The sequence below is a fragment of the Sinocyclocheilus grahami genome, unplaced genomic scaffold (assembly GCF_001515645.1).
Source record: "Sinocyclocheilus grahami isolate Dianchi unplaced genomic scaffold, SAMN03320097.WGS_v1.1 scaffold191.1, whole genome shotgun sequence".
Taxonomy (NCBI): domain Eukaryota; kingdom Metazoa; phylum Chordata; class Actinopteri; order Cypriniformes; family Cyprinidae; genus Sinocyclocheilus; species Sinocyclocheilus grahami.
The window spans coordinates 299653-316957 of record NW_015505370.1 but is presented as its reverse complement, the minus strand read 5'-3'; the positions used below and the strand labels follow the sequence as shown (position 1 = coordinate 316957).

Sequence of the window (17305 nt, the reverse complement as noted above, 5' to 3'; positions counted from 1 at the left end):
CAACAATACTACAGCGAGAATAAAAGTTACGCCTTCTTTCTTTGCGTGAACATTTGGGCGGCGTTATGCAAATCTTCCCACATCGTGACGTAGACATGTGGGGGCGTGTTAGAACGAGCCGTTTTAGGTAGGTGTGGCTGACTCTTAACTTTTATAAAGAATATCTCTTTGGATTTGAGACTTTAGTCTTTGCAACTTTACAGATCTTCTTTATGCACCAAGAGCTTGTAACACTCCAAAGAGAAAGGAAAAATTGAAATCGCATCATATGACCCCTTTAAATAAACGTCTTTTCTAGCATTTACATAAGACTGATACCTTATTACGGTTTTAATAATGGTGTTTGATGAAAAGCTCTCTCCTCTGAGAGTGACCTTGTGTCCTGAGAGATTCTGGATATTCTTGTGTTTCATTGCATAGCTGTGGAGGTAAACCTTTGAAAGCCTCATTCAATGATTTCAATCTGTAAATGTAAAGGAGATAATCACATTACATGAAAAAAGCTTTAAATTGCTATACAATTACGAGATCCACCTATCTTGTGTCTTCTCTTGTTGACAGGCATGACATTAACATGACAGACTGGAAACGCTTGTTTCTGTTAAAATTCTGGGCTTTCCAGTTTTTCATGAGGTTTGCTGGCAGTTGGGCAAATGTTTGCCCGTATTTACACATGCACAATGGCTGTATCATTATTGTCTTCGTAATAAGCTGAGATTCACTTCATTCTGAATGCTGTGAAATAATAGTGAGGGGGGAAAAGTAGGCTATATGGGTTACAGAAAAGAAGAAGAAAAAACACTTCACTTCCCACTCTTTAAATTCAGTTAAACATTAAAGATTAAAAGATAAAAAAAGAAAATAGTTCTTATGTTTTATATGAAACGAGTGAATACGCAAAGACAAAGTATATGGTATAACTTAAGAATCTTTGCATTTAATATCAATTGCATGACCAGAAGCCTATAAAAAATATTAAAGTTCCTGAAATATCTGATAATTATTTTCAAACATCTCAAGATTGCATTGGGAAACGTGGGAACGTGGTTCAGTTTACTAGTTGCATTACGGCTTGAGTCAGGTCAGCCAGCGCATTCTGCTCACAGGAAAAATAAGTGACATTTTAGCATTAAACCAAATGCAAGACTTGTCGGAGAACATATCGGGTTTTACCTGCGCAGTAACAGACGTAACTAAAAAGCGAATGCTCTTTAAATGAGCTGAAAATAACACAAATCTCCGGGATTTCCGGTGGGAATATACGGAAGAGAGGTGTTTTGTGCGCTACGTGGCCATCTGTGACAGCAGCAGCAGCAGCTCGTATTGACAGTTTGACATGATGGAGTTTGACAGAGCAGAATATGACAACGACAGGATCGAGAAAACCAGCGAGAACGACACTGACACCGAGACCCCCGCGCCCGGCGCTGAGGAAGACCGTAAATCATGTGAGGATCATGAAGAGCCTCAGAAGTCTTGGAGTTTGGAGAGAAACTGGGGATTTACTTTAGAGGAGCTCTTTAAACTTGCGCTGCAATTCTTTAAAGGTACAGAACTGATAATGAAGTAGCCGAGACTTTCACTTTCCCTTTTCTGTTCGTCCAGTAAATTCTTACAACTTTATTTTGTCGCGCCACACCGTCTGTCTATTGGTAGCACAAAATTAAAGTCCCTTTTCTGTGACTCGTTGTTTAGATGGTCTAGTTAGATACACTGTAATGATAACTCCACCCATTCAAGAACTGAAATGCCATTCATAATAATCATTATACAGGTTCTCCTAGATGTTGTCAAGGAGTCCACGATGGTTACTGTACATTTTGTCATTATCTCACAGGGATGAATGGGAAGGCATTCAACCCAACATATGAAGAAAATCTCCGTTTGGTTGCACTACATAAGCAGATCACAATTGGTCCTTATGAACCAAAAGCATGTCCAGAAATTGGCTTCTTTGATGTACTGGGAAACGACAGAAGGTAACAGAGGAATAAGCATAGAAAACCCAATTGTTTTGTGCAAATTATGACTGTATAAGGTCATTATAGTATTATAAATACTAGTAATACAGAGTAATATAAATAGGGTAGCTCGATATATATCAATGCACCATGGTATTCTCTGTACCATCACTGTACCATGGTACCGCCACAGCATATTTTATAAGGATGTGTAAAATAAGATTATTTATGTGCAGTACAAAGTGGGTTTTATTCTGTTAGAGCCATATAGCACAATCATAGAATGTCTATAGATGCTTCATTTAGTTTGTGCAACTGCATCTCTCAGGAAAGAATGGCTACGGCTTGGCAGCATGGCTAAAGAAGATGCCATGGAGGACTTTGTGACGCTTCTGAACTCCTGTTGTAGTCGGTTTGCACCATATGTGACATCACATAAGATTGAGAAGGAGGAACAAGAGAAGAGACGGTATGTTCTGCATTAGTTATAGTGCCTCAAGTTTCTTATAAAGTAGTCTATTAATCTGTTAAGACTTGTAGGAAGCCCTTTTTATTCTCTCTCTCTCTCTCTCTCTCTGTGTGTGTGTTTAGAAGAGAAGAGGAAGAACGTCTCAGGCTGGAAAGAGAAGAGCAGGAGCGACGGCGGCTGGAAGAAGAAGCACGACGCAGAGAAGAAGAAGAGAGGAGAATAAAAGAGGAGGAACAGAGAAGAAAAGAAGAGGCAGAGAGGTTACAGATAGAGCGGCAAAAGTGAGTGCTAGTGGTTTGCTGATATTCAATGAATGGATTCACTTTCCTGAGAACACTAAAAAATAAAGTTGAACTTGTGACATTTAGTTAATTATATGAGATTAAGTAAACATTATTTAACTCATTATTACTAAACATTTTCTTTACACACACACACACACGTTTATTTGATACAAGTATATACAGTATAAATTGAATACAGTAAAAACAGTATTATTGTGAAATATTACAATATAAAATAAGTTTTCTATTTAAATATATTTTTTAAATGTAATTTATTTTTGTTCCTGTTAGTCCAGTTTTCAGTGTCACGTGATCCTTCAGAAATCATTCTAATGTGCCGATTTGGTGCCTAAGAAACATTTATTATTATTATCAATGCTGAAAACAGTTAATATTTTTTTGCAGCTTAATAATGTTACAGTAACAACAAATAATTTCATTAAGTATTTCAAATAATTGCTGTTCTTTTTTTACTAATAAAAGAATTCTGAAATAACAAGAATATTAAGCAGCAAAAACTGTTTCCAACATTGATAATCATAATAACTATTATTATCTGAAAGTTATGGACCTTTGTCAAATAATAGTTATGTGAAGAATCTTGGAGTAATTTTTGATTCTGAAATTCGCTTTGATCGTCAAGTTAACAGCGTTGTGAAAATGTCTTTCTCTCAGTTAAGAAAATTGTCTAAACTGAAACCTATCCTTTCAAACAAGGACTTGGAGACTGTTTTGCATGCCTTTATTTCCACACGGTTGGATTATTGTAATGCTCTTTATCTAGGCATAAGTGAATCCCTGTTTGCTCGTCTTCAGTATGTCCAAAATGCTGCTGCGAGAATCTTAACAAACACCAGAAAACGGGATCGTATAACGCCTGTATTGATGTCTCTTCACTGGTTACCTGTAAAATACAGAATACAATACAAGGTGTTAATGTTTGTCTATAAAGCATTGCACGATCAGGCTCCTGGGTATATAAAGGACATGTTAATCTCTTACCAGTCTCAACGTCATCTGTGCTCCTCTCAGAATATGCTCCTAACCGTCCCACGGTCTCAGTTGAGACGTAGTAGAGACCGCGCTTTTTCTTTTGCTGCTCCTGCACTCTGGAATGTGTTACCATTATTTATAAAATCCTCGTCAAGCATGGACATTTTCAAAAAGGACTTGAAGACCTACTTATTTTGTCAAGCTTTCAGCGTTTGATTAGGTCGGAGAATTGTGAGGGATTGGCTGCATGTTTTTCTTGATGTTATGTCTTGTTGTTATTTTATGTTTGCATGAATTTTAGTCTTATTTATTATGTATGGACAGCACTTTGGTCCATTTGAATGGTTTTGAAAGTGATTTATAAATAAAAGTGGAGTCGAGTTGAGTAACAATTAAACACCAGTAATAATTAATAATAATTGAGCACCAAATCAGAATGATTCTGAATGATCATGTGACACTGAAGACTGGTGTAATGGCTTCTGAAAATTCAGCTTTGTCATCACAGGAATACATTTACTTTAATAATAATAAATGACATATATTAATAAGAATAAAATAAATTATAAAATGTATTATATATTCAAATAGAAAACAGTTATTGTAGATTGAAAATGTATTAAATTCATATTTTACAATATTACTGTTTTAACTGTATGTATATATGGTGACCGTGATTTCACCAAGTACAACATGTTCCTGGATCAACATCCTTGTTGATCCTGGAACAACATTCCAATTAACCAATCAGAATTGAGAGATAACTTTTCAGGAAATATCTGTTTTAGGCTTACGATCAGGGTTAGGTGCTTCTACACCCTTGTTAATCAGCTATAATTTCACACTGATTTTAGGAATAAATTATGGGTAGGGTTAGGTTTAGGGGTAGGGATTGGGTTTAGTCTATATTTTTGGACAGTAATGTTGATCCAGGAACATGTCTTACTTTCCAAAATCACGGCGACCATGTATATATATACAGTGGGGCAAAAAAGTATTTAGTCAGCCACCAATTGTGCAAGTTCTCCCACTTAAAAAGATGAGAGAGGCCTGTAATTTTCATCATAGGTATACCTCAACTATGAGAGATAAAAGAGGAGGAACAGAGAAGAAAAGAAGAGGCAGAGAGGTTACAGATAGAGCGGCAAAAGTGAGTGCTAGTGGTTTGCTGATATTCAACGAATGGATTCACTTTCCTGAGAACACTAAAAAATAAAGTTGAACTTGTGACATTTAGTTAATTATATGAGATTAAGTAAACATTATTTAACTCATTATTACTAAACATTTTCTTTACACACACACACACACGTTTATTTGATACAAGTATATACAGTATAAATTGAATACAGTAAAAACAGTATTATTGTGAAATATTACAATATAAAATAAGTTTTCTATTTAAATATATTTTTAAATGTAATTTATTTTTGTTCCTGTTAGTCCAGTTTTCAGTGTCACGTGATCCTTCAGAAATCATTCTAATGTGCCGATTTGGTGCCTAAGAAACATTTATTATTATTATCAATGCTGAAAACAGTTAATATTTTTTTGCAGCTTAATAATGTTACAGTAACAACAAATAATTTCATTAAGTATTTCAAATAATTGCTGTTCTTTTTTTACTAATAAAAGAATTCTGAAATAACAAGAATATTAAGCAGCAAAAACTGTTTCCAACATTGATAATCATAATAACTATTATTATCTGAAAGTTATGGACCTTTGTCAAATAATAGTTATGTGAAGAATCTTGGAGTAATTTTTGATTCTGAAATTCGCTTTGATCGTCAAGTTAACAGCGTTGTGAAAATGTCTTTCTCTCAGTTAAGAAAATTGTCTAAACTGAAACCTATCCTTTCAAACAAGGACTTGGAGACTGTTTTGCATGCCTTTATTTCCACACGGTTGGATTATTGTAATGCTCTTTATCTAGGCATAAGTGAATCCCTGTTTGCTCGTCTTCAGTATGTCCAAAATGCTGCTGCGAGAATCTTAACAAACACCAGAAAACGGGATCGTATAACGCCTGTATTGATGTCTCTTCACTGGTTACCTGTAAAATACAGAATACAATACAAGGTGTTAATGTTTGTCTATAAAGCATTGCACGATCAGGCTCCTGGGTATATAAAGGACATGTTAATCTCTTACCAGTCTCAACGTCATCTGTGCTCCTCTCAGAATATGCTCCTAACCGTCCCACGGTCTCAGTTGAGACGTAGTAGAGACCGCGCTTTTTCTTTTGCTGCTCCTGCACTCTGGAATGTGTTACCATTATTTATAAAATCCTCGTCAAGCATGGACATTTTCAAAAAGGACTTGAAGACCTACTTATTTTGTCAAGCTTTCAGCGTTTGATTAGGTCGGAGAATTGTGAGGGATTGGCTGCATGTTTTTCTTGATGTTATGTCTTGTTGTTATTTTATGTTTGCATGAATTTTAGTCTTATTTATTATGTATGGACAGCACTTTGGTCCATTTGAATGGTTTTGAAAGTGATTTATAAATAAAAGTGGAGTCGAGTTGAGTAACAATTAAACACCAGTAATAATTAATAATAATTGAGCACCAAATCAGAATGATTCTGAATGATCATGTGACACTGAAGACTGGTGTAATGGCTTCTGAAAATTCAGCTTTGTCATCACAGGAATACATTTACTTTAATAATAATAAATGACATATATTAATAAGAATAAAATAAATTATAAAATGTATTATATATTCAAATAGAAAACAGTTATTGTAGATTGAAAATGTATTAAATTCATATTTTACAATATTACTGTTTTAACTGTATGTATATATGGTGACCGTGATTTCACCAAGTACAACATGTTCCTGGATCAACATCCTTGTTGATCCTGGAACAACATTCCAATTAACCAATCAGAATTGAGAGATAACTTTTCAGGAAATATCTGTTTTAGGCTTACGATCAGGGTTAGGTGCTTCTACACCCTTGTTAATCAGCTATAATTTCACACTGATTTTAGGAATAAATTATGGGTAGGGTTAGGTTTAGGGGTAGGGATTGGGTTTAGTCTATATTTTTGGACAGTAATGTTGATCCAGGAACATGTCTTACTTTCCAAAATCACGGCGACCATGTATATATATACAGTGGGGCAAAAAAGTATTTAGTCAGCCACCAATTGTGCAAGTTCTCCCACTTAAAAAGATGAGAGAGGCCTGTAATTTTCATCATAGGTATACCTCAACTATGAGAGAAAAAAGGAGAAAAAAAAATCCAGAAAATCACATTGTAGGATTTTTAAAGAATTTATTTACAAATTATGGTGGAAAATAAGTATTTGGTCAATAACAAAATTTCATCTCAATACTTTGTTATATACACTTTGTTGGCAATGACATCTCTATGTGTATCACCATCTATGTGTACAGACAACATATCATGGCTGTTCTGAATGCACAAACAGCAGTGCAGTTTCAACAGTATGCCAAACAGCAGCATCCAGACAATCCAGACCAGCAGCAGTTACTCATCAGACAGCTGCAGGAACAGCACTACCAACAGTACATCCACCAGGCCCTCCGCTTACAGCAGGTACGAATATGACTGGAGAATTTAGATTCAAGTAAGCTTCTTATCGGATTCTTATTGGATTCTTAAAGGGTCGTTAACATTTTAACATACTAAGAGGTCTTTGTTCCTGTAAGCATCTTGCAAGTGTCATCACTTAAAACGTCTTGTTTTGCATATTGTGGGATTTGTGACGTCGCCTTTGGCATATACAGTGGGTACGGAAAGTATTCAGACCCCCTTCAATTTTTCACTCTTTGTTATATTGCAGCCATTTGCTAAAATCATTTAAGTTAATTTTTTTCCTCGTTAATGTACACACAGCACCCCATATTGACAGAAAAACACAGAATTGTTGAAATTTTTGCAGATTTATTAAAAAAGAAAAACTGAAATATCACATGGTCCTAAGTATTCAGACCCTTTGCTGTGACACTCATATATTTAACTCAGGTGCTGTCCATTTCTTCTGATCATCCTTGAGATGGTTCTACACCTTCAATTGAGTCCAGCTATGTTTGATTATACTGATTGGACTTGATTAGGAAAGCCACACACCTGTCTATATAAGACCTTACAGCTCACAGTGCATGTCAGAGCAAATGAGAATCATGAGGTCAAAGGAACTGCCTGAAGAGCTCAGAGACAGAATTGTGGCAAGGCACAGATCTGACCAAGGTTACAAAAAAATTTCTGCTGCACTTAAGGTTCCTAAGAGCACAGTGGCCTCCATAATCCTTAAATGGAAGACGTTTGGGACGACCAGAACCCTTCCTAGAGATGGCCGTCCGGCCAAACTGAGCTATCAGGGGAGAAAAGCCTTGGTGAGAGATGTAAAGAAAAACCCAAAGATCACTGTGGCTGAGCTCCAGAGATGCAGTCGGGAGATGGGAGAAAGTTGTAGAAAGTCAACCATCACTGCAGCCCTCCACCAGTCGGGGCTTTATGGCAGAGTGGCCCGACGGAAGCCTCTCCTCAGTGCAAGACACATGAAAAAACACCTGAAGGACTCCAAGATGGTGAGAAATAAGATTATCTGGTCTGATGAGACCAAGATAGAACTTTTTAGCCTTAATTCTAAGCGGTATGTGTGGAGAAAACCAGGCACTGCTCATCACCTGTCCAATACAGTCCCAACAGTGAAGCATGGTGGTGGCAGCATCATGCTGTGGGGGTGTTTTTCAGCTGCAGGGACAGGACGACTGGTTGCAATCAAGGGAAAGATGAATGCGGCCAAGCACAGGGATATCCTGGACGAAAACCTTCTCCAGAGTGCTCAGGACCTCAGACTAGGCCGAAGGTTTACCTTCCAACAAGACAATGACCCTAAGCACACAGCTAAAATAACGAAGGAGTGGCTTCACAACAACTCTGTGACTGTTCTTGAATGGCCCAGCCAGAGCCCTGACTTAAACCCAATTGAGCATCTCTGGAGAGACCTAAAAATGGCTGTCCACCAACGTTTACCATCCAACCTGACAGAACTGGAGAGGATCTGCAAGGAGGAATGGCAGAGGATCCCCAAATCCAGATGTGAAAAACTTGTTGCATCGTGAAAAATTTAAGGGGTCTGAATACTTTCCGTACCCACTGTAAATACATTCAATATACTGTATATATATTATTTCATTTCCATTTTGTATGTTGAAGTACTGAAATAACTCAAATTAAATAAAACTAAAACTTAATAAAAAAAACCTATATAGACATAACAAAAAACTAATAAAATGACAACATTACTACAACCGTAACTAAAACTAAAATAGATAACTAATACAAATCAAACTACATTAGTTTATCAGTAATCCTAAAAAAATTTAATAAATAAATAAAAATAACACTGAGCCAAACACACATGCTAAAATAACAACAACTTACTGACAACCCCATATTGACAGAAAAACACAGAATTGTTGACATTTTTGCAGATTTATTAAAAAAGAAAAACTGAAATATCACATGGTCCTAAGTATTCAGACCCTTTGCTGTGACACTCATATATTTAACTCATGTGCTGTCCATTTCTTCTGATCATCCTTGAGATGGTTCATTTGAGTCCAGCTGTGTTTGATTATACTGATTGGACTTGATTAGGAAAGCCACACACCTGTCTATATAAGACCTTACAGCTCACAGTGCATGTCAGAGCAAATGAGAATCATGAGGTCAAAGGAACTGCCTGAAGAGCTCAGAGACAGAATTGTGGCAAGGCACAGATCTGGCCAAGGTTACAAAAACATTTCTGCTGTACTTAAGGTTCCTAAGAGCACAGTGGCCTCCATAATCCTTAAATGGAAGACGTTTGGGACGACCAGAACCCTTCCTAGAGCTGGCCGTCCAGCCAAACTGAGCTATCGGGGGAGAAGAGTCTTGGTGAGAGAGGTAAAGAAGAACCCAAAGATCACTGTGGCTGAGCTCCAGAGATGCAGTCGGGAGATGGGAGAAAGTTGTAGAAAGTCAACCATCACTGCAGCCCTCCACCAGTCGGGGCTTTATGGCAGAGTGGCCCGACGGAAGCCTCTCCTCAGTGCAAGACACATGAAAGCCCGCATGGAGGACTCCAAGATGGTGAGAAATAAGATTCTCTGGTCTGATGAGACCAAGATAGAACTTTTTGGCCTTAATTCTAAGCGGTAAAATTTAAGGGGGTCTGAATACTTTCCATACCCACTGTACATCTAAAGCAATACACCGAGAAATCTTTTCGCATCATTGCACTATTGTCCACGGCCACTGGCATTCAGTCACTTAACAGCTGACACCTGTTTACACCGGACACAAGTGTTGCGTTGTGTCAAAAGCGAATGAAACCCATTATAACCACTGGTGCTGTCTACACTGGACACCGTATACAGATATCTGGCCAATTTCTGATGTACTCCACATGCTTGAGCTACTCCTGACAACAGGACAAATGGAAAAGTAAAAGAACATTCACATTTGTCCGGTTTAAACAGCATGTTTTCATCTGTGCAGCCTTCAAAAGGACTTCAGCAGGAATGGGTGAATGGTTTATTTTTTATCACAGTGGAGGATCATATGTTTGTTAGGAGAATTTGATTGCAGATTGTTTAGCACAGTCTAATGGAGAGTTTGCACAGAAACTTTTGTTGAAAGATGAACTGTATTAGATCTGACAGCAGCTACATTTCAAACTAAAAGTAAACAATTTTAAATATTTTTGTCTGCAAGTGATTTTATATGGATAATGTTTTCAAAACACTTATTCACATGCAATCACGAGGGGGCGTTGATATTTTTTACTATGACATGACAGTCAGTCATAACAGTAGATGTTTACTAACAAGCATTGAAGGAATTCCTTAAAGCGAATCATATCAGACAGAATGTTTTTGTGAATATATGTTTTTGTGAAGAAAAACTAATTATTTATACTTAATTTTAACTGAACCTCAAGGAACATGTTATAATAATGAAAAAATCTGTCATAACCCCTTTACGTTTCTCCTGTATGTCTTCAGATGGCCTTGCAGAAGCAGCAGGACTCAAATGTGACTCAAACGTCAGAAGCTCTTCCTGCTCCTGTGTCAAATGAAGCTGTGCCCACCTGCAATCCCAACATCCAATCAAATTCATTAGAAAATCAGGAACAACAGACAGACTCAAAAGCCTTCCATTTGTGTGTGGAAGGCAAAACGGGAGGTATGTTTTATCTGTCAGTCAGTCAGTCAGTCAGTCAGTCAGTCAGTCAGTCAGTCAGTCAGTCTGTCTGTCTGTCTGTCTGTCTGTCTGTCTGTCTGTCTGTCTGTCTGTCTGTCTGTCTGCTTTCTTAAATTTATCAAAGTGATAGTGAATACTTTTACATTATTATTTTCTAATGATAGTAAAGACTTTTATCATTACCATTTTATTCATAAAAAAAATCCTGAAAAAAAAAATGTATCACACAAATATTATTAAGAAATAATAGAATGAGATAAAAATGATTTCTGAAGGATCATGTGACACCGAAGACTGCAGTAATGACTGCTGAAAATACAGCTTTGCCATCACAGGAATAAATTGTATACAGTTATACAGTTTATATAATTATACAGTTCTTTTGAATTGTAATAATATTTCACAATATTATTATGTTACTGTATTTTTGATCAAATGATGGTATAAAATTGTGCATTTTATGTATATAATTATTTTATTTTATTTTTTAATTTTAAGATTTATGTATTTGTGTCTATTATTTCTGGTTGTGTTCTACAGTAATAAAAATTTATAAATATAATTGTAAAATAAAAATTAATTGTCTTCTAGCATACAACCAAAAATATATATTTTTAACCTTTCTTTCTTTCTTGAATGCAGAAGTACCTATCATTGCTCCCTCTATGTGGACACGGCCTCAGATTAAGGAGTTTAAGGAAAAGGTGTTGCACGATCAGGACTCTGTGATCACAGTGGGCCAAGGGGAGGTGTTGACAGTACGGGTGCCCACTCATCAGGATGGCCAACACCTGTTTTGGGAATTCGCCACCGATCACTACGATATCGGTTTTGGGCTGTACTTCGAGTGGAAGGACTTGACCATGCCAGCAAGCACTGAAACTACTGAAACTAAAGAAGGTAAGAGGGTGGATTTCTTTGACAAGGAGATAAATTCTTAATCAAATATTTATTATTATATCAGATTTCTTTTTAATTTTATTCTGTTTCCTAATTTAAGGCACAGAACAAGTTGAAGGAGAGAAGCAGGCAGAACAGGGCAGAAGTCCACTGGTACATGAGGTTGTTCCCGTTTCCCGTCGTGACAGCCATGAGGAGGTTTATGCAGGCAGCCACCAATATCCTGGTCAAGGAGTTCATCTTCTGAAATTTGACAATTCCTACTCCCTCTGGAGGCCAAAGGTTGTCTATTACAGAGTTTATTACACTAGATAAACATCAGCAGACCAGGTTCTGCATTCACAATCCACCTTTGAGCATGCTGAGAGTCTTTAACAGAGGCACACTACTCTAAGCTGTTGAAATATGTTGTTTGTTTTGAATGCAAAGGTATTTGCATTGTGTTCTCAAGATACATGAATCTTACTTTGGAGTCATGATCCAAAGTCCTTGGAATTCCTGTGCTTTAGTAATTAGTTTTTTCCATGCAAGAAAACAGTTTTCCAATATCTTATATGTTTATGTTGAATCAATGAAGGAGCGGTGAATACTAATTATTTTTTAATTGATGTGATTGATTCAAGCACTTTAAAGTAAAAAAAAAAAATCATTAATGGATCCCACAACAGGTGATATTTCACCATGTATTTATTGAGTTTATAGGACTTTTTTGAATTGCTGTGTGGGTGTTTGAAGAGATTAAGCAATATTAATTTAATAATTGTTACTTTTTATATTAAGGCCTAATCTTATTGTAAACTTCATTATTCTTTTCTGTTTTATATGTTAATTATAACCAGACGTTTAGGTTTTTGTTAAACTTTTGAAAGGTTATCTATATGTTTGCACACACACAAAAAAAACTATTTGTGCATAAAAGCAAGTCAAGAACTACTAGTACTAGTTCTCTAAAATGTTGGCTTTCTGGTAAAGGTTGAAATATATAATTTTCTATTTTATAACATAATAATAAATATGACATATATAAGCCAAATAAAAGTCAAATAAATGCAGCTTTGGTGAGCATAAAAGACTTTCAAAAACTTGTACAAAAATCATAATTATTCCAAAGTTTTGTCTGGTAGTGTAGTGAAGTATAATTTGCTGAAGACAATATCATGAACATTGCATTTCAGTATGTAGTAATAATGACACATACACTTTGTATCTGTGAGTTCTGTGAGATTTAGACAGTGAAGGGCCACAGAGGCCAGAAAGGTGTGAGTCGTGTTCACTGCCAGACAAAATGGCACGTTTGACACACTCCTCTCGGTCAGCACTAGAGCATCATTGAACAGAAACAATCCCAGGTCACTCACATGCTCATACATCCTGAGAAAAAAAGAGAATAAACATATCACAGATCAGATCAGGTTGCTTGAGCAAATCTGCTTCCATCAAGGAATATAAAGTTTACCCAGAAAATGAAAATTCACTTTTGCAGTGAATGGGTGCCGTCAGAATGAGAGTCCAAAAAGCTGATAAAAACATTACAATAATCCACAAGTATCCACATGATTCCAGTCCACCTGCTAACATCTTGTGTAGCAAAAAGCTGCTTATTTGTAATAAATAAATCCATAATTAAGGTAAGTATTTCACTTCAAACCGTTGTTCTTAACAAATATGTCATATAACAAATATATGATGTGAGAGGACAACAGGGAATGGACTTTTGTCGCTGGAGGAAGCATTTTTAAGAGTTAAGGACTCTTATTTTGTCCGGAAGCGAAATTATGTATTTGTTTCTTACAAACATGCAATCCATCAATTAACATCTTGTGGAGTCGTGTGGATTACTTGTGATGTTTTTTTATCATCTTTTTGGACTCTCATTCTGACGGCACCCATTCACTGCAGAGGATCCATTGATGAACAATTGCTGTTTCTCATTTACTCATCGTAAATGTGATGTAATGCTTAATTTCTTTTTCTTTTCTTTTTTTTTTACTCTTTTACACCTTGGATGGCATGAAGGTGAATACATTTTCAGAAAATTTTCATTTTTGGATGAACCATTTCTTTAATAAAAATATTTGCTTATAAATTCAAACATATTGAGTTATGCTGTTGTTAGTCATCTAGAAACAGAAAAGGTTGGCTTCAGGTAAACAGAGAGACTCTTGTTTCGCTGTCATTTGATCTCAGGTCAGTGGCAGCACCTGAGAGAGGCAGCAATGTCTCCATTAAGGCAGCTCAGTAATGCCACATCCTGTCTGGTGATCAAGTATCTGCTTTCCTCCACCAAATTCTAAATAAAGTACAAAAATACTGTTATACTATGTGTATGAACACTGACATCTGCATATAGTGCACTGCAAATATTCTGTTGTTTTAAGTACAGATAACTTGCCTTGTGAACTTTAATGGCCTGTGAGAGCCTGATCTCTGTAAATAAATGATTGCTGTGATGACTATGCAACTTACTGGGCAGCTTTGGATTGTGCTCTGTGCCTCCATGATTCTCAAGTCTCGATCCAGACTCTTTTTCAACTGGAAGTGAATAACAAAGCACTGTCTTAAATTAAGGTAAACACACATACGTGTTCATATTTATTCACTGCGCACTTTGTTTTTGAACACACCTTGTGGGTGAAGCCTTTATAAGACAGCAGTGAGTTGAGGGCAGATGATAACTGTGTGTAGTCCGGGTGCTCAGACGGGGTGTGTAGTGTTAATGCCTGAAGCAAAGTCACATACTCCTCCACTCGTGCGGACGGTGTGAGGAACAGCTCCTGGAGACTGAATGTACAGTTGAAGTGTTGCTAGAATCACTCTTGTTCAACTTTCTTATTTATCACAAAACTACCAGAGCTGTAATTTGTACTGTACCTCAGCATTCTGGTAGCAACAGTGCGGTCGTGTCTCTTCAGAAAGGTGCGGAAAACAGGAAGCATTTCACGGGACTACAAGACATACAAAATTATGCAACAGATAATGACGATGATTCAGTATATCAAATAATTTACTAAAGTATTATACTCCAGTCTTCAGTGTCACATGAGTCTTTAGAAATAAATTCTAATATTTGGTGCAAGAATTTTTGTAAAATTTTTATTATTATCAACGTTGAAACGAGTTGTGCTGCTTTATATGTTTTGTGGGAACCATGGCTACACTTTGATGAATTTTTGATGAGTAGAAAAGAAAAGCATGTATTTTTACTTTTTGTAACAATGTATTTACCTTCAATTTCGATGAATTATTATATTATACATATCATGAACTATTATTTCATAAATATTATTAGTTTAATGTAACTAACCTTGCCTTGTCATAAATAGGTAAAAACACTTTTTTTTGACTTGCTGACATTGACAAAGTCATGAGGGTCTGTGGGGGTCTCTATATTATAATTTCCTGTTTTATCCAGTTTTTTCCCCCCTGCATGTTTCTGCACATTGCTTGTACCACATGACTTTGATTTGGCAAATAAGTATTTTAAAATATTTCTAATATTTAGCAAAGCTTCACTGCTTTGTTTCTAATAACATAAAAATATCTTATCAATGTTTTATTTTCAAGAATTTCATTCTTTTATTATTATTTCATAAATATTATTAGTTTAATGTAACTAACCTTGCCTTGTCATAAATAGGTAAAAACACTTTTTTTGACTTGCTGACATTGACAAAGTCATGAGGGTCTGTGGGGGTCTCTATATTATAATTTCCTGTTTTATCCAGTTTTTTCCCCCCTGCATGTTTCTGCACATTGCTTGTACCACATGACTTTGATTTGGCAAATAAGTATTTTAAAATATTTCTAATATTTAGCAAAGCTTCACTGCTTTGTTTCTAATAACATAAAAATATCTTGTCAATGTTTTATTTTCAAGAATTTCATTCTTTTAATGAGACTTTCTCCAAATGAAATTTTCTTCATCATGATATCAACTTAGACTTTATTAAAAATATGTTTTATTGAAGAGGTTTATTAAGTCACATTAACATACCTTGTCTATCGTTTTTAGAATGGTAGGATAGTTGTTGAAAAAGTTAGTGTAGACCCGTAACTTGGTGCAAAACTTGACACAAACATCCCCCACACACTGCAGCGGACCCCACTCCTCCCACCTCTCAGTCAGCTCCTTCAGAAAAACACTGTGAAGAGCAGTCTAAGTAAAATGAGAAAGTAACAGAAATAGAAACAGAAGTATATGTGGAAACAGGGGAAGTATTTTACTTGTTTGTCTCCAAAACGTCCAGCAGAGGGCAGAAAATGGTGGTGAGACTGACTGAGCTGATGATGGCTCGGTTGGAGTCCAGTGCCGCTCTGAGAGGTGTGTAGTACACTGTGGCCACCGCTTGAAGTTGTCTCACGTATGTTTTCTCACTATTTAAAAGCTCTTTGCACAAATCACTGCGTCTATCTGCATCACTTAACGAGCCCTTACAAAAAAGACACATTTTTAAGCAATGAAGGCATTTGGTAAACCAAATGAATTATCTAAAATAGAAACATTAGCACTAACCTTTGGAGATTCTGGACTGAGGCCATTAAAGGAAGCACTTTCTGTTAGAAACAGTGGGTCAATGTTCTTCAAACCACTGTTGACCGATGACTTGAGTAGAAAGTGTCCCAAGAAGTCTAAGGGATCATCCTACAGCATGACAGCAAAAACAGTGAATCAGATTTAGTATAATGAAGTGTGATAATCTGAGATTTACTGGAACAAAATGTTTCTTGTTTACCGGAGTCTCACTCATCAGGGCCACGAGCCCATGAACCAAACACTGCATGACCTCTGATTTAAGGGAAATGACAGGCATCTTTATATGATCCCAGAGGAACAGACCTGGAAAGGCCACACAAACCAGGAAAATGGTTTGAATACACACACCGGATACCCTCCTATAATATAAGGTATTTAACTGACGTAACTGGACAAGACTATGTTTTAATTTCTGACTTGCCCAGGATGCGGCCTCTGATCTCTTGACACATAAAGTGCAGCTGTGGCCCCAGCTGTTTCCGCAGGTCCTTACAGGCTTCCTCTATCCATTCAGCCTGTCTGCACCAGCTCAGAAGGAGGCTCTCATGCAGGTACACCAGTGGAGGAAACTCACCAGACCCAGACCACTCACTGAAAACTAACAGAAATACAGAAATTGCTCTTTTAAAAACATGTGGTACTTGACTTAATTTATATATAATCAAATAAATAAATAATAATAATAAATTAAATAAAATTAAACAATAAATGTTTTTATTATTATGACTGTTTTTAAAATCAATATTATTTTTTGATATATAAAGATATATTATAACATATAAGTATATTTAAAATGTAAAAAGTAACATGATTATAATGATTTATTAAGAATTATTAATATTCTTTATTATTTTGTATGAGAATATTTATATAGAAACAATATACATAATATTGAAATTCTATAATTAAATATTACATTCATGGATGGATGGATGG

The 17305-nt window shown here is 36.1% G+C and overlaps 1 protein-coding gene and 1 pseudogene across 1 annotated transcript; one reads left to right on the top strand and one right to left on the bottom strand.

The window, feature by feature from the left end:
- Window positions 1–1168: 1168 nt before the first annotated feature.
- Window positions 1169–12826, top strand: LOC107594780 (Golgi resident protein GCP60-like). Its single transcript, XM_016284959.1, has 8 exons — window positions 1169–1547; window positions 1838–1979; window positions 2290–2430; window positions 2553–2711; window positions 7116–7278; window positions 10737–10917; window positions 11578–11835; window positions 11936–12826. The coding sequence occupies exons 1-8, from the start codon at window positions 1337–1339 to the stop codon at window positions 12148–12150; spliced, it is 1470 nt and encodes a 489-aa protein (XP_016140445.1). The 5' UTR covers window positions 1169–1336; the 3' UTR covers window positions 12151–12826.
- A 109-nt stretch (window positions 12827–12935) lies between these two features.
- LOC107594830 (epithelial cell-transforming sequence 2 oncogene-like) overlaps window positions 12936–17305 on the bottom strand; it is a 20408-nt pseudogene continuing 16038 nt past the window's right edge.